Consider the following 25,406-nt stretch of genomic DNA (forward strand, 5'->3'; position numbering starts at 1 on the left):
ATAAAACAACCAGCATGAGCAATCAGCTTATGTCAGATTCCATGGGTTTGTATTACATAGGGAAATTACAGTGCAACCTTAAACATGCTTCTTAATGAATTCATAGTGCTGTCATAGTTGAATGTAAACCCTTGAGCTTTTCTTTTGTGAAGGGTTTCAGAAATCACCGTTTATAAACTACCTAGGGGAGGGAAGAGAACTAAGATGATACTAACAAATGCTATCACTGGTTTTGTGGCTGCCTCCCTTCCAACACCAAATTTTGCCAGTTAAGTAAAGCAGAAACCTAGAATATGGCACACGTTTTGGCTTATTCAGTGTACACACACACACACACACACACACTCAGTGCCACACTGGGTCAGACCCACAGTTCAATACTGTTTCTGAAAGTGGCACCAGGGAACTGCTTTGGAAGAACAAGATTGCACTTATGGTTTTTATCCTCAGAAGTTAGGGAAGTTTGGTTAAGAAGTATGACAAAAGCCCCATAAGTAGCAATTTTTACCTTTAGCAAATGAAGGAAAATAGACACCTAACTAGAGATCATGAAGTCAGAATTTGTCTCCTTCTTTGGCTGCTACTTCAGCACCTGGTAGTAAATTAGAATAAAGTTCATTTATTAGTGAGCTGGTTTTGCAGTCTCTAAAGCTCTTTTGCAGCTCTTCTATTCACTATGGCCTCAGATACGATAAATCTGCTAGCTGCAAAAATTCAATATACCAAGTAGAATATATAGGACCAGTCAAGTTTTAAGTTTAGGAGTGAGGAAAAGAAGCAAGTATTTTCTATTTTAAATTATTTTCTTTTCACATTCTAATTTCTTAAGGGTTTGGCTTGATTTATGCCAGGTTCTGGGCCTGTAAGCCTACATTAATGTATCACAGTACTGGATAGGATATTTGATATCTCTTACTTAGCCCAGAATCTCAAATGATAAGGAGCTGTAGTTAATGATATGTAGCATTTTGTTGAACTTTACAGTGTAGATCTCTGTTAGTCCCTGGGTCTGTAACAAATGGACTCATCCTTGTGCTTTTCCATAGGTGCCCTGGTGTTTACTGACATAAATCAAGATACTATGTGGCTCTATAGGGGATGCTGAACCATTTGACAGTCTAGGTGCACACAGTCACCTCACATTATTTAAGCCCTGATTCAGCATTCTAATTTCTCTGTATTCCCCAGTGTATATAATGTGTACTTGCTTGAAATTCCTTATATATTGCTTGTACATTCCTGCTTCTAAGTTTCAGCACATACCAGTTCCTTCTATTTAGAATGCCTTCTTCTGACTGCCCTCAATCAGTTCATAAAACATATAAAGCTATCTTTTAAAAATTCAACTCAAAAGTCACCTCCTGTGGAACGCCATCCCTGATTAATCTCATTGACCTAATTCCTTTATTCTCAGACTTCTGCTTCCTAGTCCATTAAACTGTTTCATTTTATTATAATTGTTGCTTCTGTATATTGTCACCCAGTAAGCATAATTATTCTAGGAATGATCATCTTCCTCCAGCCTCTTGTGTCTACTTATTACACACAAATATTTTGAAGGCCTATTGATGACCTTTTCAGTTTCCCCAGAGTTCCAGTTCACCTTCCTTACTGTTTCCTTTTACTTCATAGTTACATTCCTAAAGAAGCAGTGCATGTGTTGAGGGTTGGCCTCCACCTCAGCATGTGTGTGGCAGCCTGCTGAATAGATCCCTACAATTGGGAAGGAGTTAACCCTCTAGCCTGACAATCTCTGCATTCTACTTACACACCTTCAAGAAGTAGATATGAGACCAGGAGTAGACCTGAAAATTGGAGTAGGTAAATTTCCATGGAAAGCCAAGTTAGCTTTTTCCTTCCTTTATACACAAGACCTGTGAAGCTGCTGTCATCAGCAGCTCATTCAACACTCTCCGGCTCTGCCTCTTTTTCAGGAGTCAGGGTTAGTTTAAGAAAAAGCCTCTTGCTAGAAGCCATGACCTCGTACTTTTATCCCCTCCATCTGGTGTGTGGCCTCATGGGGCTGTGCTGCTATGCAGGAGGTGAGCAATGGAATTCTTTAGATGATGACTTCTGAGCCCACATGCAGAGGCAGTTGGGGGTGGGAAGCAGGGAGAACAGTGAGAGCCAAGATCGATGGACCAAAAAGAAAAGTCTGCTTTGGGGAAGTCCTGACTATAGGTAGACTGTTTTCATGAGGTGTTCTTCTCCTAGCTCAAGTAGGGGCCCAGGTCAGGGAGCTGCAGCATCCCAGATCTATGATTGATGAACATTGTACTTTTCCCTTCTGTCTTAACAGTTGGGGTGCAGGAGTGGGATAGGTAGCCTATGCTGTCTCTAACAGAAAACATTCCAGGATTGAGCAGAAGAGTTCCCCTTGCATATGTCATCTTTTGGAGCTGCTCTTACTCACTGTCTTGTGCCTAAACAGAGGTCCAAATTTTGGATGGGAAAACAAAGGGGTTGAGAGCAGCAAGTGTTTGATCAAGTGAAAATCTGCTGTCTGCCTCATCTCACAGGGGTTTCTCTGCAGGATTGAGACCCCTTGCCTTGGTGTACACAAATTGCTTGCATCAGCTTGAGATCCCAGGACCTTTACCAGGCTACGGGTAGGCATCTATCTGGCCTGGGATGGGAGTTTCTTAGGACACTTATTCCCTGATCTTGCTTTCCTAACCCAGGAGTTGACATCATTTTTAAAAGGAGTGAAATCACAAAGAAAATTCTAATACATACTTTCTTTTTTTTTTTTTTTTGAGACGGAGTCTCGCTCTGTCTCCCAGGCTGGAGTGCAGTGGCGCATCTTGGCTCACTGCAAGCTCTGCCTCCCGGGTTCACGCCATTCTCCTGCCTCAGCCTCCCGAGTAGCTGGGACTACAGGCACCCGCCACCAGGTCCGGCTAATTTTTTTGTATTTTTAGTAGAGACGGGGTTTCACCATGTTAGCCAGGATGGTCTCGATCTCCTGACCTCGTGATCTGCCCGCCTCGGCCTCCCAAAGTGCTGGGATTACAGGCATGAGCCACCGTGCCTGGCCTCTAATACATACTTTCAAAGCCCAAAGCCTTAATAATTTTCTGTCATGACTGCTTCTACTGTGTCTATACATTTAGCATAATTTCAAAAGGACTAGATAAAACAAAATTTTTAATGTTAATCTGAAGGGGAAAAAAGGAATAGAATTAGGAGCCAGAGTTGTTTAAATGTGGAATACGTTGTATAGTGGTCACGTGGTACTGGTGGTAATAGTGGCAGAAATGGCAAAAGAGCCATTGGTTGATAAGGTTCAGGAGGGCCTAGGCTGTTCCTTTGTAAACTGTGCTCAGATATACTCTCCTGGCTGTCCTGGGACTCCTATAGGGCTTTAACATTTTGTATCAATTTCTGTTTTGAAGGTGCTGGGACTCTGGTGCCCCCAACCCTGGGCATCCTCAGGCATTGAGGAGAATACACAGGATTTGAAGTCAGAAGACCTAGGTTTGAGTTCTGGCTGAGCTACACACTGTTCATGTGACCTTGGACAAATCACCAAATTTTTCTGAACAGCATCTGTAAAGTGATAGTAACCCCTACCTCACAGGGTTGTTGTGAGGATTACGTATATGCTAAAGCATTTTGCCTATGAAAAAGCTTCTTATGAACATTATTGTTATTCCTGGGGAAACCCCACCTTGGAAGCTGTCAAAAAGGACAACTGTAGATGAAATTGTCTTCCTTTTTTCTTCGTTCAGCTTAGCCTTTCTGTTTGGCCAGGGCTGCTTACAGGGGCTGTTGGGGTTGAAGTAAAGTCACCGCATTTTGGTGCATTTGGTCAAAGAGAAAGAACTCTAATGTCCAGCTGCTCCATCAATATACTCATAGAATGGAAGTGAGCAAAGGAAAATTTTAAGCCAGGATAGTTAACAGTTAGGGGGCCAATGGGAGAATGCTTGCCTTGCATTTGCAAATCCAGAATGACTAAAACATCTTAAGTAAATGAGGAATAGCCACAAAGATGCTCAGAGATAATATAAGCCATGAGTGGGAAGTGGGAAAATGAGTTTGTCAATGCCCTCTCTTTTCTATCCCTTTACCTTTGAGGTCAGGGACAGGGCATATTACTGACACCCCACTGGCTATTGCCCTATACCTGCCAATCACCCAAAGAAAATAATAGCTTCTGAGAAAGCTCAATTCACTGTAGCAACTGTGATATATTTACCCTAATAAAGCCACCACTTGGTCTTTTCCAGTGCTTCTCTCTTATGGAGATCATCCCTGGAATCCAAAGCTCTGCAGTTTTCTAACCCAGTTAAGAGTTAAAAACAACCACAGGTCATGAGCAGTAGGCTTGGCAGTTATACCTCATGCAGTCATAGGAGACTGCCCCATCATTCTCAGCACATAGGATGCACATCTCACTATCTCTGGCATGAACCAGCCTTGCAAACTTATACAGGCTCAGCCACTCTGCTTTGGTGGTAATTCTTCACCACTGATCTCTCCTCACCATGCCCTTTCTGCATCCTTCCCCAACCACCCACCAGAGGAGTTCTGGTCCCCAAACCAGAGTTGCCTGCAGGTTGGTAATGTAACTTTGTAGATATTCCTTGATTAAAGCTAGACCCTATTGGTATCCTTTTTGAAGTACTGGATCGAAATCTAATTGCTTTTTTTTTTAATTGTTGGGGAGAGGAGGATGAGCAGAAGTCCTATGCAGCCTGAGAGAAGTTCTGTATGTGTCCATATATGTACACCTCTGTGTGTGTATGTAACCTCATGGTTGTGCTCAGGCTGACAGGGAGGGCAAAGAGTGAAAAGGAAGCATCTCTTTCTTGTTTTCCAACATTGCTTCAAAGATGCCCAACCCCCGTAGTAGCAGGCAGTTCCCAAGTGGAGGGTCGGGGCAGAGGCCTCCACCAAGGCCATCAATAACCAGGTGTGAGCTACAGGTCTCTGTGTAATGTGAAGCTCTCCCGTATTTCATTTCTGCACCCAGGGGGCGGCTCTGCAGGATTGCTTACGGAGAGCTCTGTGTCTGGCACCTCTCTCCACAAGGCCCAGGCGCCCAGGGTCCCACCGACCTGCCCAGGAATGCATCACATTGTTCTCTGGTGCTGTAATTTGGCTGCAGGAGCTAGGCTGAATGCCTCCCAGGGATGAGAAACATACTCTCCCTGGCATCCTCCCTTCACCCCAGCTAGCTTGAGCTTCTGCTCTATGACCACTGAGTGCATTTAAATAAAAACCTCAGAAAGACTGAGGAAAAAAAAATTCTAATTATCTCTCTTCTGTTAAGCCATGTAGAGACTCGTGTCCTGAGTGGGTCTGAGAATTTGGCAAAGACCTAGTGGTTGGTGTTCTTGATAAGGGAAGTGAGAGAAAGGAGAAGAAATTACTCCCTGCAACAGGAGGAATAGAAATGAAGCAGTGAGTGTTCAGAAATTAGATCTACAGGTAGTTTTGCAAACAGACCCTCAGGGCCAGGCAATGTTTGTTTTTGTTTTTGTTTTTTTAATCTGAAGCCCCTGATTTTATTTTTCCAGCATCACTCTAAGGAAGAGTGTGGATTAGTGTGCCATTATTCAGGGCTGGTAATAATAAAAGTTAGCTTTTATCTGCAGGGCTAGGTTAAGGCTGGCATTCTTACTTTTATGTTAAAAAAACTGGCTACAGGCTGTGCAGCTGAGGTACTTCAGTCATGTGCCTTCTCTAAAGGATTCTTAGATCCTTAAAATATATAGTAGGTTTTAAGTTTGTATCTAAATAGCACTTACTGTAATGTATTATACCTAAACGTTTATTAAAAGTTAGAAGAAATGAGTACCAACAGGAAAGAATGGAAGAGAGAAGAGGGGCTAAGACATTGCTGATCTGAGGGACAGACCTCTATCAAATAGAAGAGGGCTGGGAGAAGGGGTGATTAGAAGCAGAGTGAGGGAACTATATGGAGCCCTGACTGCACCAAATAAAGTTCTCATTTTGCTGCTTGTTCCAAATAAATTAGTGTCTGTTTGTGTAATGCAGACGAAATGCCAGTTGTCCAAAGCCAATCAGAATGCAGAAGCAAGCTAAGAACTAGGAGGAAAAATTAATTGCTTGGCCATCATTCCTTTTGGGGCCACATAACCTCTGTAGTGGGGCTCAAATGGACATCATTTCTCTCACTTATCCACCTTGCTTTTCAAACTTCTCACTCTCTGGACAGCTTGCTCTTTTCTTAACCATTTATAGGAAATTGCAAAACTTGCATCTTTATGAGCTAGAATTTGGAGCCCAAGGAAAAGCAGAGTAGCATGAGATGCCAGAAGAGGCCCATTTCCTTCCACAGGGATGAGAACCAAAAACCAAAGAATAGATAATAGGGTATAGGTAGATTTAAGTCAGGTTGACCTCCCATGGAAGGCATATGCCATTATTTATGTGGTAACCTGCATGTTCTTGTGAGGACAGGGGCTGGCTAGGACCTGAGGCTTTCCCCAGCAGCCTGGCATATAATATAAGGCAGCCTCCTTTGGTAAATTCATTCAGCCCTATTGTTGAGTTCAGACTGACCATGACCCTGTTACCTCTCCACTACCCCAAAGCTTTCCTCAAGATGTCAGCTGTTCTCTTCCCCTCCCATTTCCCCCTCCTTAATCCCGCCATTGGCTCATCAGTTATCCAGTTGACTCCATTCTGAAGGAAGACATTCTCTTGGCCTGACTCACTCAGGCCCATTTCTCCACAGGCATCCCCTTACCGCAGACCACAAGGGCCCTGACTAGCTCATGTTTTGTGTTAATGGATGTGAAACCGGAGCAAATCCCCTCACCAAAAGAAAAACCACCCTAAACTCTCCCACACAGGTCTCAGCAGGTTACACAAATATTAGTCCTATCATCCAAATAAATCTGCCCCCGTGGCCCAGAGCTATGGCTCCCCCAACCTCCTGCTGCCTGTGCAGAGTGAAGCTGCTTCAAAAACATATGAGGGACCCCAAGGGATGTTGGAGAGGAACTTGGGAAAGACAGGGGCCTGTATCCAGAATTCTTCATGCAGGCTCCTTAATCTACAGACTTTTGTTAATACTTTATAGTCCTAAAGAAGGACTGTTCCTAGAGAAGTCATGATGGGCTAGACCAGCCAGGGGCTTTGGTGAAGAGGATCTGTGGGCTGGAGTTTGGGGCATAATTAAAACTCAGTGTCTGACAGCTGGGCACAGTGGCTTGCGCTTGTACGCCCAGCACTTTGGAAGGCTGCAGTGGGAGGATTGCTTGAGACCAAGAATTCAAGACCAGCCTGGGCAACATAGTGAGCTCCATCTCTGAAAACTGTTTAAATTAGCTGGGCATGATGGCATGGCCCTGTAGTCCCAGCTAATGGGGAGGCTGAGGTGGGAGGATTGCTTGAGCCTGGGAATTTGAGGCTGCAGTGAGCCATGATCATGCCAGTGCACTCCAGCCTGGGCAACAAAGCGAGACCCTATCTCTAAAACAAACAAAAAAAAAGAAATAAATAAAAAGAAAAAAAAAAGAATAGGTACATATCCTCATTTTACAGATAAGAAAATAGAAGCTCAGAAAATTTAGCTACCTTGCTCAAAATATCAAAAGCAAATGGCACAGCTGTGATTTTTAACCCAGGTCTGTCATAACTGCAAATTTCTGTACCACTCTGCTGCTTTAAGATATCAACAGGCAAAAGATAACCACTGCCCAAATCACATAAAAATAGGACATCAAGGTTTGGGGGACTTCATGTCCTACCTCCAGCTTACTAAGCCTGCTATCTCTGGAGATTCCACTACTGCAAACCTAGTTAGGCAATGGGTAATAGCATAGAAGAAACCCACCTCTATTTAAGCCAAATGTGGAGTGAACAATGATAATCGCTAGGACTTGGAGAGTCACTAAATAAAGATTTGTTGAGTAAATGGAGGAAGGCTGCCTTCTAAGCTGTGTATCACTTTGGCCCCAACCCGCAGCACTCCTTCCCACTGTAGCCACTGACTCCTGCTCCCAGCTTCAAAAGCTAGGATCCTCTCATAAAGAATTACCAAAGCCAGAGATCCCTACCTGCCTAATATATACTGATGCCTCATGTGGGCCCTTGAGATCAGACCTGCTTACCTGCTCTCCCACCATCCATGAGTTGCCTATCTTTTACTCCGTGTTTCCCCAAACCTGGCTAACCTCCAGAATAATGCATGGGAAGAAAAAAACAAAACAAAACAACACAAGGCCTGGCCAGACTTACTATATTACTCTATCCTAGGAGTGTTCTAGGGTGTTCTAATGATCTGTTAAGCATGGGAACCACTGCATTCCACCTCAGTTTGAACAGGCAGCAAGTAAGCAAAAGAGGCAGTGCTGTCCAATACAGGTTGAGAATGGTAGAGAGAAAAAGAGAGAATGGATGTGTGTTTGTATAGTTATGATTCTTTTTCTTCTACAAAACACAGCAGTTTATAAACATATGAGCATGTGAATGGAACCTTGTCCACTATGGCTAACATCTCAGGCTCTCAATAATAGAATGTGGTAGCCTAAGATTTTCTTTTGGGGTACCAGGTAGTTCTGCTCAAACTGACTTCAGAGAAGGGACATGCCATTCATCTTTGTCCCATCTAACTTTGGCCAGGTAGAAACAAAAAGAAGCTCTCTACAGGTACCCTTCCTCTTGCACACCAAGGAAGTATCAGGAAGCTGGTGCAAAGGAAAGAAAAAAGGAGCCTCAACTACGTATTTTAGTGCAACTCATTTCACTCTAAAGATCCCCTATCTCTTCTACTCTCCCTTCAAATCTCCAGAGCGGGAAATCAGGGAGCTTGCTCAGTTTCTTATATCCCCTGACAACTCCTTCCCAGGGCTAAGGAACCAGCCAGGACACCATGGTCCCTATGGATTACTCTCTACATCCTTAAATAGAAGCTGTAGCAGCCCAGGGTGGAGGGTGGAGGAAGGTGTGCATGCAAGGATCTTGTGCTTTTGAGTTGAGAGGCTTGAATTGGAGGGATGAGTGAGGTATCTGTGTGTTCAGGTCTGGTCCAGCCACTCTGCCTTCTTGGGGGCCTTGCAAGTATGGACGTCCACAGTATTTCTGCATTCCTTGCACCGTACAGCACAGCACCAGTGGAATTTGCACTCACACTGGGTAACACGGGTGACTCGAGTTGTGTCGTACCCTCGGCCACAGCACATGATTTCACAACCGTCTGTTCCTTTTGAAGTCTTGCTGCAGACACGGCCTGCAGTGCCTAGGGAACCTGGGTTGGGGAAGAGAGGGAGTGAGAACAAAGTTATCTCTTCAGCTGCCCTGGATACCCTTATCCACATTCTCAGAAGGAAGATATAAAGAATCGCTTTTTTGGGCTGGGCACAGTGGCTCACTCATGCCTATAATCCCAGCATTTTGGAAGGCCAAGGCAGGAGGAATGCTTGAGTCCAGGAGTTCAAGACCAGCCTGGGAAACATAGCAAGCCCTGTCTCTACAAAAACTTAAAAAATTAGCCAGGTGCCGTGGGCATGAGCCTGTAGTCCTAGCTACTCAGGAGGCTGAGGTGAAAGTAACACTTGAGGCTAGGAGGTCGAGGCCGCAGTGAGCCAAGATTGCACCACTGCACTCTAGCCTGGGTGACAGTGAAACTCTGCCTCCAAAAAAAAAGAAGCATGGGCTCTGACATCATATCGTCTGGATTCAAATCCCAGTTCTACCACTCTTAGTTGTGTGATTTAGTCAAAATGAAACATTAACTTAGTTTCTCATATGAAAATAAGCACAATAATAGATTGTTAGATATAATCTCTGTTCATCTGAAGAGGTGAACTGATTACCATGACTGGCTGGAGGCATATTCCTAAGGAATTCCTAAGTAATATCGCTTGCATTGTTCTTATTACTATTATCCCTAAGCATTATCCCTTCCCCTTACAGTGGAAACTCTAGGATAGGGATCATGTTTTCCCTATGCACAGGGAATGCTTAGAACCTCATTCTGACTGATTTTAGCAAAAGAGATCCTGCCAACAGATCATAAAATCAATAGACTTTTGGATGAGTTGGGCCCAGAGAGCATCTACTCTAACCTTTTCCATGGTTAATATGGATCCAGAGATGGGAAACTAACTAGCCTAGGTTCAAAACGGAGAATAGATTAACTGATTTCTATAGCATTAGCCTCCACATGTCACTGGGATAGGGGAGGAAAACGCTAGAACTTCTATGTTTTTTTATCTCATCAATTTAAAATATTTATGTTTTATAATATACATATTCATATAGTGGAACACAGGTATAAATAAATATACATATAATGGAGATATATGCTCAAATTGTTTTAATGATAGGAGTAAAGGATCCAGAATGTTAGGAGACCACTGGTCTGGAATGTGGACTGACTAGGTCTACTGTATATGTTAGTCTCCTAACTCCAAGGGCTGGGTCTTAAGTCCTCTTGGGCACCAAAAACCCCTTCTACACTGTGGAGCTGTGCTGTCCAGGGTAGCAGCCACTAGTCACATATGGTCTTTTACATCTACATGAATGAAAATTAAACTAAAAAATTTAGCTCCTCAGTCACATTAGTTATATTCCAAGTACTCAGTAATCACATGTGGCTAGTTGCTACTGTATTGGACAACACAGATAGGAAAACATTTCTATCATCACAGAAAGTTCAACTGGACTCTACTGCTTTGGAGGGAATTCCTGGCTCTATATTCTTTCTGGGATGACTTATATTCTTTGAATTCCAGGCCCCACTTTGGGTTTTAGGAGGCCTAATTTTATGCCACTGAGAAAAACCAACACACATTTGACTTATCCTCCTCCTAACTCCAAAGTTCCTTCCCTAAAGGTGTATTTTCAGTATGGTAGTATATGTTTACACCTCAGATGTTATGGAATTATTTCTAGGTATCCAGAGAGTGACCCTCTGAATTAGACCAAGTGGGAGGAAAGTATACTTAGTGGCAGTAAATCACTAGGAAAATCAGAAGGGCTCCAACTTTTTTTTCTTCTAGCACCCTACAAAGTATACAGACTACTTTCTTCATTAATTGGGTACAGCCCCACCCTTTTTCTGTGCCCAGTTTTACTCCAAGCCACTTGACTCTTCCAGGAATGACAGTGATGGGTGAAAACAAACAGTACCAAAGATGGCTGAGGTTTTTTGGCTCCACTTCACCCAAGTCCTGACTGCTGAGCCTGTAGAAAAGAGCCTGGGAGCCCCACGACAATAACCAGAGGAGAAGAGTTCTACTGCATTGCATGTTCCTAGTTTAACTTATCTGAATCAGAAATGTGAGCCAGGATGGTAACTTTCATTCCTTTGGGGAAAAACCGTATCACCTTCCAGCACCTCCAAGAATCCCACCACAAATACCTCAAACGGACTGAAAAACAACCATTTGCTGCTTTACCTGCCTTTGGTAGGGATCTCTTCTTCATTTCTTTTTCAGCTGTTTCAGAATCTTCAGTGGCAGCACACTGGATAAAGCCTTTCAAGGACGTCTTTCTAGCTTTAATCTCCCTTAGAGGGAACCTTTACCCAGCAGATTGATCTGTTCTCTGTCCCCGGGACAGGTCATGTGCTTTCCCACCTACTACTCTCTGATAAGAAATTGCCCACTCTTCTCTCAAGCTATCCAGATACTCCCTACACTTCAAGGAGCAGTTTAAATTCTAGTTTCTTTTTTTCCCCTACATTTTCAAATAAACTTTTATTGATTTCTCCAATCATCTCTCTTTGCATTTGTCTACCCATTATGTCTCATTTCTTTAAGTAGATTGCAAAGAGCCAAAGGCTTAGGGCTGCATCGTATGTTTCCGTGTAGCCTACACATTGCTTAAAACTGAAAACAGGTAACTAAGTTAAACATACCCTGAATAATGCCTACTGTATCCCAGATGCTGGGATACAAAGGAGCAATGCATGACCTCAGGCCTCAAGGAGCTGAGTAACCTCCTCTCTACTTGGGCAGCACTGGGCCTGGTGGACTGCAACAATCTCATGACCAGGTGTTCACGTGGAGAGGAAACTGCCTCCTCCCACAGCACCCCCTTCCCTAACTCCTGAGACTGAACAGACCATGATTAACCAGGGGTGCCTGCACTAATAACTGGGACTCCATGTCCCCGCCTGCCTTCCTTACTCACCTGCAGCCTTGTCCAAGACACAGTAATCTGGAGAGTTGTCAAAGTAGACAAGATCAGTCCGGGTGGCACGGCGATAGCCTTGGCGGGCTGCGGTGAAGTTGGCACCATCCTGGGTGGCCATCACCTGCACAGCCCCATCATAGCGCCGCCGCAGGTAATCACCTGTGCGGCGGAAATCTGAGAGTGCACGCCAGCAGGTGCGCAGAGTACAGGAACCACTCACGCCATGGCACTTACACTCCAGCTTCAGAAACCGCCGCACAGCCTGGGGGAGGGGGAAGGCAGTTAAGGGAGAGGTAGCTGGTCAGGACACATTTTAGTCATCCCTAGGGCCAAAAGGATGAGTGCTCTGAGATAGGCTGGACCTGGCCCTGGCTGGCCGATTGAGCTCTTGGTTGTTCTGTCCCACATCAGATCCCACCCATTCTTCCTGATCAAGTTCAAGAAACTCTTTTTCCAGGAAATCTTCCTGGACCAACAGTGCTTTCCTTTTCATGACAGCCCACTGAACTTCAGAGCCACAGGATTCTGTTCACGATGACAGTGTGCTTGCACATCCTCTACTTTTCATGTTTTAGAGTGCCAGGTACCATGCCTTCTACTTTAGTAGTGTGCCATTTTCCAGCATAGTACTAGGCACATAGAAGATGTTCAAATACCAGGGAACTGACTAGAACAACCTCTTATCCTCTCAGTCTTTATGAAGGCAGTTCTTTTCCTTCTTAAAAAGTTACTTCTTTTCTCCACCTTTTCCTACTTTCCACCTATGGGAAGACTCTTCACGCACCTGGTTGACCCTAGGCATTCCTAAGCTCCCTTGCATTTAGTGCTCCTGTCCCAGGATGTTGGGGAAGTGACTTTTGGAAGTCACTTTTGGAAGTGACCCAGAAGCCTTCAGCTCTTCCACCTTCACATTTATTTAGTCCATGGTCACACATACTGGTCACCCCCAGCAAATATGAGTGTACTTACACAGACATGAGTACTGACCGTGCGACCACAGCGGTTATTATGTAAGTTCATGAGGGCCCGGGCATCCTTAAGCCTCTTCTCCTTGGCATCCACGAAGGCCTTGGCAAAACGGACACCATAGTGGATGTTGTCACTGCAGCCACCCCAGTCAAAGTCCCCACGCTGGTCATGGTGTCGGCCACGGGTGTAGGGGTCACAGCTGCACACACTCAGTTCACCTTGGCTACAGGCACGTGTAATAGCGTGGACTACCCCTGCTGATGAGATGGCATATACAAAAGCTGCCTCTCGGCTACCTAAACAGAGAATTGTAGAGGTGTGGTTCAGGAAAGAGGGCCATGTCTGTCCCCTTCTTCAGCCCATACAACCTCTGACTCTGAAATCTCTTCCCTAATTTTCTTTCCCAGAGTCACCCCTACACCCCCTTTATTCAAGGTGCCTTTCATTTCCAAGAGCATTCCCCAGAGTATCTGACCTCTTCCCCTCAGCCCTCACTACTCTCTATCCACTTCTTTGTATATCTGACCTTTTGAGCTGACCTATACTCTTGTTTCCTGCCAAATTCCCTGTGTCCATCCATTGAAAAGTCTCCTGGTGAATCATCCCCTCCCACTGAGTGCCAGCACTGGCTCAGCTAAGCCTGCCTTAGTCCACATTCCAGGCCTTTTCAGGCCCACTCTGCTGGACAGTTCCCCCACAATGGAGACCCCAGCCCAGGGGTCAGCCTGTTTAGAGATCCATGCTACCTTCCCTTGCCTGCTTGCTCTCCCTCCCTGCTCTTGGAGACTGATGAATTATTGCCCCTGTATGCCTGACACCTCCAGATTCCCATCTTGTTCCCTTTCTCCTAGTTTACTGTCTAGCTCTATTTAGCTTTTTTGCTGAGCTGAGGCCAAGCCACTGACTCTCCAAATATTTACATATCACCTTTCTGTTTATCTCTTGTTCCCATTACTGTAGTGTTGGGAGTGTTGGGGTGATGGTAGTGATGGTGGTGTTAAGAACAGAGGGCCTATCATAGACCTCAGCCTTACAGTACATGGTAGCCTCCCAAGCTGGGGATTGGGGAGGACAAGGAAAATGAGGGAGAAAGATGGAGGTTCTAGGGAACGCTTTACCTTGGTCTTGTCCCAGAGTACTAGGATTTAGAGGAGCCCCTGTCTACAAATCTAAGGTGCTAAGAGTCTGTTCCCAATTATATCCTGGGCTCCACCCACAGTTCTTCCTCTGATTATGAAACTGTGTGGGAGAGGAGAGGGGAGATCTTGCCTACTCTTCCCACTCACCACTCCCAGCACAGAAAGGGAAGGAGCTGACACAGCATGGAAGAGGCTCTTACTTCTGAGCATGACACGGCCAAAGACGGTGTGGTCCCGGTCCAGGGTGGTACAGTTCCAGCGGTGGTGGCGGAATTGGTGCTGACACTCTCGGATCCATTCTCGGGCACCCTCGCCCACTGAACGCATGATGTCTGGGTAACGCTGGCACAGCTGCCGCTGCCGGCTCACCAAACCAGGGATATTGTCACAGATCACTCGTGCCCCCAGTGCCCCAATGTACCTGCAAGGCAGAGATGGCCCTGTCATAACATCCCAGCCCTTTTTCTGCATTGGGAGGGAATAAGGAAGGGGTACGTTTAGCATCCAGACCTTGAAGACATTCTGTCCCCTCTCCCTAACCCACATTCCATAAAGCTGATGAGTAGAACCATTTCCCACAGTTCTGAAGAAGTATTAATAGTTATACAGTCGCAGAGAGAGTAATTGAGTGGCCTCCCACCATCACCAGTTCCCCAGCCAAAGGCCAAAGTGACATACACTCCCAGAACACAGGCTAGGCATGTGTCACATACACAGAAGCTGTAGGCATGTCACACAAACTCATTGTCTGTTTATTTAATAAACATTAAGAGCTTCATGGAAACATAAACTAACAAAATAAGGGTCTGAGACAACACTCTTATGCTCCCATTAAGAGGGATGTCCTGCATGGCTGGTCCACGAAGATATGGTTTGACAGCATGGGGATGGTGACAGGGAGGGGCTTGTGGGAAGAGACATAGTGAGCAATCTGAGTAACGTTTACAGCTCTAGTCAGACCCGTGTAGCTAAAAAAATCCTCATTCCCAATCGTGAGGTCTGGGGAGGAAGATCCCACCCTCTACCCTCCTCCTCAAACCCTTTATTTCCAGGTTCCAGGGCCTTTCTTAACTAATGAACCTTTTAAAACCATCTTCCCCAACCCGGATGGACCTGCACAGGCTGTCTGCAGTGGGAAGCCAAAGGCCAAGATAAGTAAGAGGATGACTCTCCCCACACTGCAGTCTCCAGTGTGTCCAATATGAGCAATTAAAAGAAGGTCAATTGAGATGGGCTACTAAAGAATAGGTGGGTTGCCAGAGTCATTATTGTTTCTCAAGGCAATATTTTCTCTTCACTCAGTTTTAACCCTGGATCCCACCACAAGCCTCAGGAGGAATATTTCAGAGAGAAAACAGGAGTATATCACCCTTTTTCCCCAAAAGGCCACTAAACGAGATCTGACCCATTCACCCACTTCCTCCAGCTCAACAGCCCAGCTCCACTTGTCATTCTCTTTCTCTCCCTTTAACCCCATAGCACCTTCCTTGATTTGCTGGGAACTTTCTATTCTCCTGTCCAGAACGCATCAAAGGGCTGCCCTCCCTCCCCTGTTTTGAACAGGTGGGGCCACGGAGAGCAATTGCTACTGCAGACAGAAAAGACTTGGTTTGAGCTATGAATGAGCCTGTGGTTTGGGAACAGCCCCAAAATGGGCCTAGAAGTGGGTGAGGAGAAGGGAGGGCAGCTGGTGTGGAGAGGGGAAAAGCTAGACTGCCTTGGGCTCTGTGTCCCCCCCTACTACTCCCCTGCATTCCCACAGCCGGCCCTCACCCACAGACTGGATCACCACTGGTGACACCAACTCAAACAAACACAAGGAGGGCTGATGCTTGCCTCTTCGGGAACTCAGCAGAGCTGATGGGGCCCATCTGTCCTGGGGAAGGGGTGAGAGGGCTGGCCCTCCCCTAACAAATCCCATGGAATCAGCGTCCCCAGCACTGTCCATCAGGGCAACAGCTTCCAGGAACAAACAAAATAAACACCCCAGACAGGGCCAGGCCGGAAAGGCTGCCTGACGCACAGCCCAGAGTTACACCCACTGCTGTGGTGCTTTGTTTGGAGAATCAAGACCGTTGGAGTTGGAGCTTGTCCCTGTCTCACCACCGTTCAGCTTCCCTAGTTCAGCCCAAGTACTGCTCTAGGCAATGGGTGTTTGTTTGTTTTTTTGTTGTTTTTTTTTACTGGGGCTTGGGTGAGGAGGGTTGGATGGGAATGAGAGACCAATAACCCAGTCCTCGTGAGACAATCTGGAGTGGGGCAGGCCAAACTCGGGCAAAAAGTCCTTCTTGTGGTCTGACTTAAATCCATTCTGCTGCAGCCCACATAGGTCCTTTTTATTACATCCTCACTGAGTGTGGGAACATCTGTTCAGTATCTAAGATGGGAAGATAATTAAATGTCTCTATTACCATCCTTACTCCACTAAGTAATGCCTTCAAGACTCCACAGAGCATGGCGCTTGCTTGCTCTCCAGTAGTCAGCCCCTTGTAGTTAGTGTAGGGAGCCTCCAATAAAGCTGAGCCTGAGGCTAACCACATCTTCCTCTCAGTTCAACACATGCCTGCAAAATGTCTACCATGTGCCAAGCACTGAGCTCAGATGTTAGGGACACAAAGATATTTAAGGCATCTCCTACCTCATGATCTGGTAGAGTGTTACATGCCCCGACTCTAGCTTTGTTTTTTCCTTCTGGAAGTTCTTCACTTCCTTCCCAGCTTCCTGCCCCAGAATGCTTCTCTTCACCTGCTTTTGGCCAATTCACATCCCTTCATTTGAAAAAGTGAGGCATACACTACTCTAGCCCCTTGCTACTCAAAGTGTGGTCCCCAGAACAGCAGTATCTGTATCATCTGGGGATTCGTTAGAAACGCAGACACTCAGGCCCCACCCAAGGCCTACCATAACAGAATCTGCATTTCACCAAGATCCTCACATGGTTTGGATGCACTGCTCCACAAAGGCAGGGATTTTTGTCGGTTTTGTTCACTTCAATATCCCCAGTACTGAGAACAGTGCCTGGCACATAGTAGGTACGCAATCACTACTTGTTGAATAAACACCTAACTGTTCTGATTTATCCCCAACTCCCTTCTCCCTCTAGCCAGCCATTAACTCCCATTTCCATTACAGCTTTACTTGTCAACAGTTGCTAGCCTATCTGCAGATGTTTTATGTTTGTATGTTAAAGACACAAACGGGCCAGGGATCCGCTTTTTTTTTTTCTTTCCTCCTTTCGTGTACAGCCCCTAGTGTACACGGTTCAGCCCAGCACATATAGAACTTTGAACACAGGGATAACACTATTAGCCTCCATGAATCTGCTCTTAATGCCACAGCATCCCTCACTTTCATTTGTGAAATAAGGATGATAATAGATCCCATCTCACTGGATTATTTCAGATTGACAAAGATCATGCTCATAAGGTGTTTGGCCATAGTGCCTGAAGCTCAGTAAGGGCTTATTAAAAGCAACTGCTGTTGGTAACAGTAATGCTAACAATATGATACCACTTTGTGTTTCTCTCCCTTTGTGAGCCTATGAATACAATCCTGTTCTTGTGATTCCCTACATCCAACCCCCTACAGAATGCAAAATGAAACAGGAAAGCACATGCTGGAAGCCCCCTATTTCTTGGTCTGTTTAGGATAGATAGAGGGAGGGCAGTGGTTAGAGAGTAAGCAGAAGAATCTCAAGCTATGAGAAAAATCCAACTATTAACTGGTGAAAATGATGGCCTTCTGCTCCAGAGTGGAACATGAACACACCAGTCAACAGGCATTTCTCTTCCACGGGTTGTACAGAACATCAATCTTGCTGGTTTTTTCTTAAGAGAAAGGCTTGGGAGCTTAGCCTGCCTTTAGAAGGTAGCTTTTCACCTTATCCCACAAGTGGTGATCACTGAGGCAGGCATCTGGGCCTGTAGCTATGACAGGTGTGGAGCAAGGAGGCCGAAACAACCTCTGTACCCACTTCCCATCCTGGCCCTGTTGCAGCCTTCCTCCTTTTCACAGGGGCTGCTAAGTCACTCTGTGTGTCACCTCCCTCCCTCCCTAGCTCTTTCACCCAGGAATTTTTCCAGAATTTTTAATATGAACCACATCAGGGGAGGGTAGTAGAGGGAGAAAGGAAAAGGGAGAGGGAGTAGTCAATGGTACAAAATGGGGACGAGGAAGACCCCCATTTGGGTCTTTAGGAACCACTGTCAGGGTGCTGAAATTACCAGAGTGACACTTCCTCACCCAAACACCAATTGGTCCCCAAGACTATATCCCAAACTGGTAAGAAGCAATCAAGAGTCCCAAAAAGCAAACAGCTATCCGAGCCAGATAAAAATGGGCAGCGGTTACTTCATGTTGTCTCAACAGAGACCCTGAAGATGCCAAGTCCCCAGCCAGACCAAGCTCATGAGGGCAAAAGGTAGCTTTGATCTCACTCAGAACTTTGGAAGGTTTTTCTCCTCATCCCCCTTCTCCCCTTTCTCTTTCTAAAAGAATGTTTCAAGCCAGATGTAAGATATAGGCCTCTCTGTTCCCCCATCCAGAAACCCCCCTCCTCGCCTTCCCCAACACTGCAGAGATTTAAAAAAAAAAAATCCAAAAGAGATTTTTCTGAAACAGGAAAACAGGGGGTGGGGGTTGGGATAAGGAGAGATGCATCTTGAAATGATAGGAATCTGCAGCCCAAGCTGGCGGGCCCCTCAGCCAGCTACCCCTCACCCTTCAGCCAAGATTCCAAGTCAAGAGGAGAAAAGCCACAGGGTGCAAGGGGAGAAGAGACCACATTTGGGGGAGGGGGGCTTGCACGGGAAGAAGAACGGAGTAAGGAAAGGAAGGGGGGCACTGCCTGGTGGAGAGGGACAATAGCCTAGTCCAAGAGGCCAGTTTGATTGCGGGGTGAAGAGGAAAGACTGAGTCTTTTCGAGGTTCAACTCTCCCTGCCTTGCCCTCTCCCCAGGGTGGGGAAGAAGGGAAAGCAGCTTCTTCTCCTAAGGGAAGGTGATGAGTGCCATCCAAGGAGTAGGGGGCAGGGAGGATTCTAAGAAGAACAGACACCAGACATCCAGTGGATCTGTAATGCCTTTTTGCCTCATCTGCCCTCTTGTGAAGTGTCTGGAGTCTAGGGCCTGCAAGAAATCTGGGGAGGGGGTCTCTTAGTACCTTGGGACTCCGCAGCCCTCTGGCTCTTGGAGGGGAGAAATGGGAGATGGGAAAGAATAGGAAGACGGGAGGGAGACAAAGTTTCCAAGTGACATCCTCAAAACGGTGGCTGAAGACAAACGCCTAGATAATGCAAACCCATGCGTTTTGTTTATTTTAATTGTGGGAGTTAATGGGGTAAATTTTGCCTCGATTCCATTTCTAAGCCTCGGCTGGGTGCTGCTGCCTCACCAAAGCCTTCCTGTGGTACAGGTGGGCTAGACTAGCGAGCTGCCCCTTTCTCCACCTCTCAGAGGGCGACCTTAGGCGATTGGAGCCCTGGCGAAGCTATTGAGGGCCCTGGAAGGTTATTGGTTCCTTGAACTCACCCTGAGGGAAACTCGGAAGGTAGCTTCTGCCCTAAGCTATAGGGCAGAAGGGGGTACAGCACATGCAGGCCTAAGGAGCCGCGACCATCGGGCGTCCTTGCTCCGAATGCCCAGCGCCTTTCTCACCAGTCGTGTAAGACGCGGCGCCTCACCCTCCCGCCACCCCGAGACTTCAGATTTCAGTGACAGTCCTGCTCGAATCGTCTCCAACTCCGTCGAAGCAACAGCCTGGTCCCGTGAGCAGCCAGTCCCTCCAGGCGCCTCCGGCCTCTCCTACCAAGCGCCTCACCCGCCCAGCCTGAGAGCTACACTTACCACCAGGACGTGTCTACGCGGGCCGGCAGCGTCAGCAGCAGCAGGAGCAGAAAGCAGGCAAGTCCTAGGCGGGCCGAAGCCCGGGAGCCGTCGGGGGCCGCGGGCGACGGCACAGGGAGCGGGGCGCTGGCGCGCCGAAGCGGGAGCTGCGCAGCTTCCTCCGCACCACCCGGTCTCAGCATAGCTCCCCGAAGACTCCCGCCGCGCAGCCCGGAGGGGCGTGGACGGGGCACCTTCTGGGGGTTCTCAGGCTGCTCCTACCTCACCCCCCTGGGGGGCCATGGTGTTCGCCGGCGGCTGGGGACCTAGGGTCACCTGGGGTCCAGAGCCCGGGAGCAGGATCCCGGAGAGGGGCGCAAGTTGCTATGTCCGGAAGCCGACGACGGCGCGCCGAACCCGGGGTCTGGGGCGCGCTGCTTGAGCACCGGGTGCGGTGTCAGAGGGTCTGCGGCGCTGAAGGGAGCTGCGGGCCTAGTGTGCGGACAGCCCCTTCGGCCGCGGGCTCTCATTGGACGGGACGGGGCGGGGCCGAGGCCCGGGACACGCGCGGCCCTTAGGGCGGCTCCGCCCGCGCCAAGCCCGGGGCGCTCCGCGACGCCCTAGGTGTAGCGGCCGCCTCCGCCCCTCGGGGCTCCCGCGCGCCACCGCGCCGCACCCCCACCTGCTCCCGCACGCTGCGACGGGACTTCGCGGCTCCCTCCTGCGCCCCGAGCGCCCAGTCCCTGCCGACACCGCGCCACCGGGTCCTAGCGCCCTTCACTCAGCAGCCCCACTTCTGTGGGTGACGGCCAGGCTGGCGGAGCGGGAAGGGGATGCGGGCACTTCCCTCCTGTCCCCGACCTACAGTGACATCGGCGCTGAGCACAAAGGATGCACTCATTTCCTCCATCCTTGCGCTTCTGTGAAATGGGTAGAGTCCCTGCTACCGGGAGTTGGAGATCTTAACTACCTTTTCAACACTGCCTACAGGGGCGCCGTGGGCAGTCGGCTTCGGGCAGGGGATGCTTTCAGCTAGAGCTCATCGCCCCTGCTTCTTCTGACCCACTGCACCCCCCACCCCCAATGCATCACGTTTAGACCTGGCTCCTGCCTGCCCGGCCTGCCCGGCCCGGATGCTTTTCTTTACGGACCAGGAATCTACTGCCGACGCTAAGGGGGCACCTGCGGACTCCCCCCGCCACCCCTTACTCCTGGGCTCAGCGGAGCTCAGTCTCTCCCCGCTCCCCCTCTGTGCCTCGGTCCTCCACCCTCTCGGGCGGGGCTGAGAGTATGAAAGAATCAGAAACAGCTGGGAGGTTTTCCCGCACCAGAGGCCAGGGTGGGGGTCCTGCCGAGAGAGTGGAAGCCCTGGAGCTTTTTCCCTCCTTCGCCTTCTCACCCTGCCTCCTCCCCACTGCTCCCTCACCCTCCCTCTGCCCGCACAGCGCCTGGGGGCGTGGTAAATCGGGAAGGGGTGGAGAGGTGCAGTCTGCGGAAAGTGACTCTCCTCTCCCCACCACCCCAACCCTCAAACCTTCCAGGATAGCAGGTACAGGCCCTGTGGGCACAGTGGCCCTTAGTCAGAAGTAAAATTCTTTTTAAAATCCTGGGCTTTCCAACTTCGAGAGTTCAGAGTTCACCTGGGGTCTGGCTCCAGTCCCTTCTTCAGCCTGAGTTTCTCCCACCTCGCAGGTGCCTTTCCTGCCTCCTCATATGATTTTAAAGTCCTGGTGTAAACAACTCACTAGTAACTGCCGATGCCCCCAACTGCAAATTCACTGTCAGTCCTTGATTGGGGGTGGGGGGCGGTGGTGGCGTTAGAGGTGCCTCCCGAGTGTAAGCAGATGGGGTGCAGCTGGCTGCAGACATCTCAGAGACAGAGATAGTGGAGAAGGTTTCAGAGGAACCTTTAACCTCTCTCCCTACCGCCTCCGGGTCCTAGCGCCCCTCACTCCGCAGCCCCAACTTCTGTGGGTGACGGCCAGGTGGGCAGAGTGGGAAGGGGCTGCAAGCACTTCCCTCCTGTCCCCAACCTACAGTGACACTCCTTTACCCCCAGTTTCTGTGGTAAGGTGCTGAGTGCATTCATTAATTCAACAAATACTTATTTCCTACCACATGCCAGGACTGTGCTAGGCACTAGGGACACATCGGTGAACAATCTATGCCCTCATGGAGTTTGCATTCTATTGCAGGAGGATAGACCATAAACAATAAACATCAGAAGTAAAACAGAGTATCTTAGAAAGTAGTAACTGCAGTGGTAAAGAGAGCACAGTCAAGGGGATGGTTACAGTTGCAACTAGGATGATCAGGGTAGGCCTCATTAAGGTGACATGCAAGCAGAGATTTGAAGGAGGCAAGGAAACGAGCCAGGCAGCTTCCTGGTGAAGAGCATCCCAAGCGGAGGGCAGAGCCCATACAGGGACCCAAAGGCAGGAGTGGGCTGGTGTACGAGGGTTATCGAGAAGGCCATCCAGCTGGAGCGGAGTACATGGAGGAAGAGACTTCAGATGAGTCCCTGAGGTGCTCCAAGTCATGAATGGGAGGCAGTGCTCCCCGCTTGGGTAGAAAGTGGGGTCTGGGCTGGAGTTAGATGGGAGTTGGAGAGGACTGAATACAGAGACCTCTCAGGGCTGACTTCCTGGCACAGAAACTGGGACCATATCCTTTGTGGCCAACCAGCTAACTTATTTTCTTCCCCTTCTCTCCCTTTCTTTTTGTCGGGTGGGCTCCGTTTGGCCCGGCTATTTCCTTAGAAAGGCACAGACTCTGCTTAGTTTTCCTGAGAGGGGCAGGTGGGAGAGGATTGAGCTCAGGCTCTTTCTTGGCTGGGCCCCTTTCCTTGGACCACTCTTTTACCTCCTCCCAACCCAGCCCCATCCCTACACAGGGCAGTCTTGGAGCTCCAGCAGCCTCTCCCAGACTCCCCTGTGTGTTTAGACCTGGGTGTGACTCTGGCCCTGTGTTTATTTCTACATATGGGCCTGGGGTTGGTGGAAAGCGCAGGGAGGGGGAAAGTTGGCTGAAGATGATCACATCAGCCCTAACCTAGACTGGACTCGCCCACATGGGCCCCCAAATCACTTCTGAGGCCCCTTCTTTGGCCTGAGCTGTCTTTATAGTCAAGTGGGACTGTGTCTTGGCACAACATAGATGCTCAAGTATTAAAGCATGTTTTTGAGGCCCAGGCTTGGTGGCTTATGCCTGTAATCCCAGCACATTGGGAGGCCGAGTTGGGAGGATGGCTTGAGCACAGGAGTTAGACTAGCCTGGTCAATATGGTGAGACCCAAAAAAATTTTTTAATTAGCCAGGTGCAAACCTGTGGTCCCAGCTACTTGAGAGGCTGAGGCAACAGGATTGTTTATGCCCAGGAAGTCAAGGCTGCAGTGAGGCATGAATGCACCACTGCACTCCAGCCTGGGCAACAGAGTGAGACCCTGTCACAAAATAAATAAATAGAAATAAAAAAATTTAAAAGCATGTTTCTGAGCTGAAGGGTGGGGTGAGGGGAGTTGCAGCCAGAAACATCAGCAGCTCTGAGAGGGAAGGAAGTGGGTGAGGGGACTAGACTTCTCTCTAAGGTTTACAAGTCACCTCTGCCCCCAGAGTGGACAACCTAGGATGAGGCTTGGCTCCTTCTGCTTCTTCATCCCCTCTCCTCTGAGTCCCCAGCTCCCCAGGAGGAATCCCAGGCTGCAGGAGCCAGCTGACTGCAAGAGCTGCACTCAACCACTTAACTAGAGAACAAATATGGAGCCAGAGAAGAGGTTTTCTGGGATCTGCCTCTTTGGAACTTCAAATCTCAAAATAAACTTCCAGTCTCAAGGTCCTAGACACTACTGGAGAGCTCAGTTCCTCACGCAAAGGCCTGTTGTGGGGCTGCCAGGCAGAGGGTCAAGGCCAGAGGCTCAAGCTAGCTCCTGACCTGCATCTTCATTTTATTCCACACTCTCACTCTCAGTTCTGGGAGCCAGAGGGAGGAGTCACTGATCTGAGAGTTAAGTTCTGGGCTGTAGAACCCTGCATGGAGTCAAGTCAGCACTTACTGAGCACCTGCTGTGTGCCCAACACTGGCCAGGGTATCCTATATAACAAGGAGCAAAAGGCATTAGTCCCAAGGCATTTTCATGGAAATATAATAAAACTGTCTGTGGGTGGCACACTAGGCTCTGCTGAGGTTCAAGGGTGCATGCTGCAGACATAGTGAACAGTATCAGTAGAGACCTGAGGAAGAATCCCAGGTCCCCTGAAAGCTGCCAGATTACCTGGGGCCTCCAGCAGGACAGCTTCCACCCGGCCAGTAGAGTCAGGTCCACCCTCTTCCTCATAGTGGCACTAGAGCCTCCTCCTGTCCTCTCAAAAGTGGGTGCCCAAAGAAGAAGGGTCCACTCTCACCCTTGATGTCACCTTATGCTCTGCTCTCTGGTGGGGCAGAGTTAAGAGTTCTCTTCACTCTGTTCTCAGCTATGCGTGGCTGAATGATTTTGAATTTTTGCTGGCCCTTGGATGGGAGGGGAGATGAGCTAAGGGGAGCTGGGGTGTGGGTAAACAGCTCTTACCCCGCCCAGCTCTATCCTCCAGAAGGCTCCCCTTCCCTGGGCCCCTTTGGCGATGACCTTCTCTTTTTCCCGGTGGGTGGGAGGTGGTGTGGATGGTAATGAGCAGAGAGAAAGGCCAAGAAGGGGCTGGGGGGAGGTTTGGATGGGAGTCAAGGAATTCCTGAGCCTGCTGCTTGCACAAGGGGCCCTGAGACGCCTTTCCTGAGATTTCTTTGCAAACCAAGGCAGGTCTTATTTGAAATAGAGCCAGGTTCACACAGGTAACTAATGCCTCACCTCTTGCCCTGCCACCCCATGCAGGTGTCTGGGGAAGTAAAGGAAGCTTGGGAAAAACCCAGGAGCTGTTAAGGGGGGAAAAGAGTGGGGATCCACACTTTGTACACAGCCTGGCTGGCCTCTCCTTGGTATTTATGAGCTCTTAGGCGAGGCGTGGAACGTGTCTCAAAGAGGCCAGACCAAGAGGGCTTTGGAGGGAAGGAGCATCCAGCCCCAAGCCAGGAAAGCGGGCTTGATGGAGGAGTACCCCTTTCCTCCCAGCTAGTGGCTAAACAGGGGCACAAACTGCTCCCCTGAGGACTAGGAAGAAAGGAAGAGAGGAATCTAAAGGAGAAGGGGAAGGAGGAGAGGAGGCGTGGGGAGGTGAGACGATGGGGGTGGGCAATGGGGGTGTCTGGAGCCTTTTGGCACTTTGGCTGTAATCAGACTGGAGCCAGGCGGTGGGCGGGCTGACGGCCATTCCGGGCGGGTGGCCCAGGTTCTGTGTGAGGCCAGTGGGTGTGCTGCTGGGATCCT

General features: G+C 48.5%; 2 protein-coding genes across 10 annotated transcripts in view; one reads left to right on the forward strand and one right to left on the reverse strand.

Annotated features, from left to right (window-relative positions):
- The window catches only part of ST7L (suppression of tumorigenicity 7 like), a 99,871-nt gene extending 95,643 nt beyond the window's left edge, over window positions 1-4,228 (forward strand). For 8 of the 9 annotated variants that reach the window (XM_032154988.2, XM_058439456.1, XM_058439458.1 and 5 more), the window contains one exon: window positions 3,396-4,228. In XM_032154988.2, the coding sequence (XP_032010879.1) occupies window positions 3,396-3,494 (99 nt within the window). In that variant the 3' untranslated portion in view covers window positions 3,495-4,228. The remainder of the gene's footprint in view (window positions 1-3,395) is intronic. The other variant, XR_009213668.1, reaches the window with a different exon arrangement.
- Window positions 4,229-8,213: 3,985 nt separating this feature from the next.
- WNT2B (Wnt family member 2B) lies at window positions 8,214-20,253 on the reverse strand. Its single transcript, XM_032154994.2, has 5 exons — window positions 20,072-20,253; window positions 14,429-14,649; window positions 13,108-13,385; window positions 12,118-12,382; window positions 8,214-9,226 (listed from the first exon to the last, which is right to left on the reverse strand). The coding sequence occupies exons 1-5, from the start codon at window positions 20,251-20,253 to the stop codon at window positions 8,997-8,999; spliced, it is 1,176 nt and encodes a 391-aa protein (XP_032010885.1). The 3' UTR covers window positions 8,214-8,996.
- Window positions 20,254-25,406: the final 5,153 nt, after the last annotated feature.

Source organism: Hylobates moloch, unplaced genomic scaffold (genome assembly GCF_009828535.3).
Source record: "Hylobates moloch isolate HMO894 unplaced genomic scaffold, HMol_V3 SCAFFOLD_5, whole genome shotgun sequence".
Classification (NCBI taxonomy): Eukaryota; Metazoa; Chordata; class Mammalia; order Primates; family Hylobatidae; genus Hylobates; species Hylobates moloch.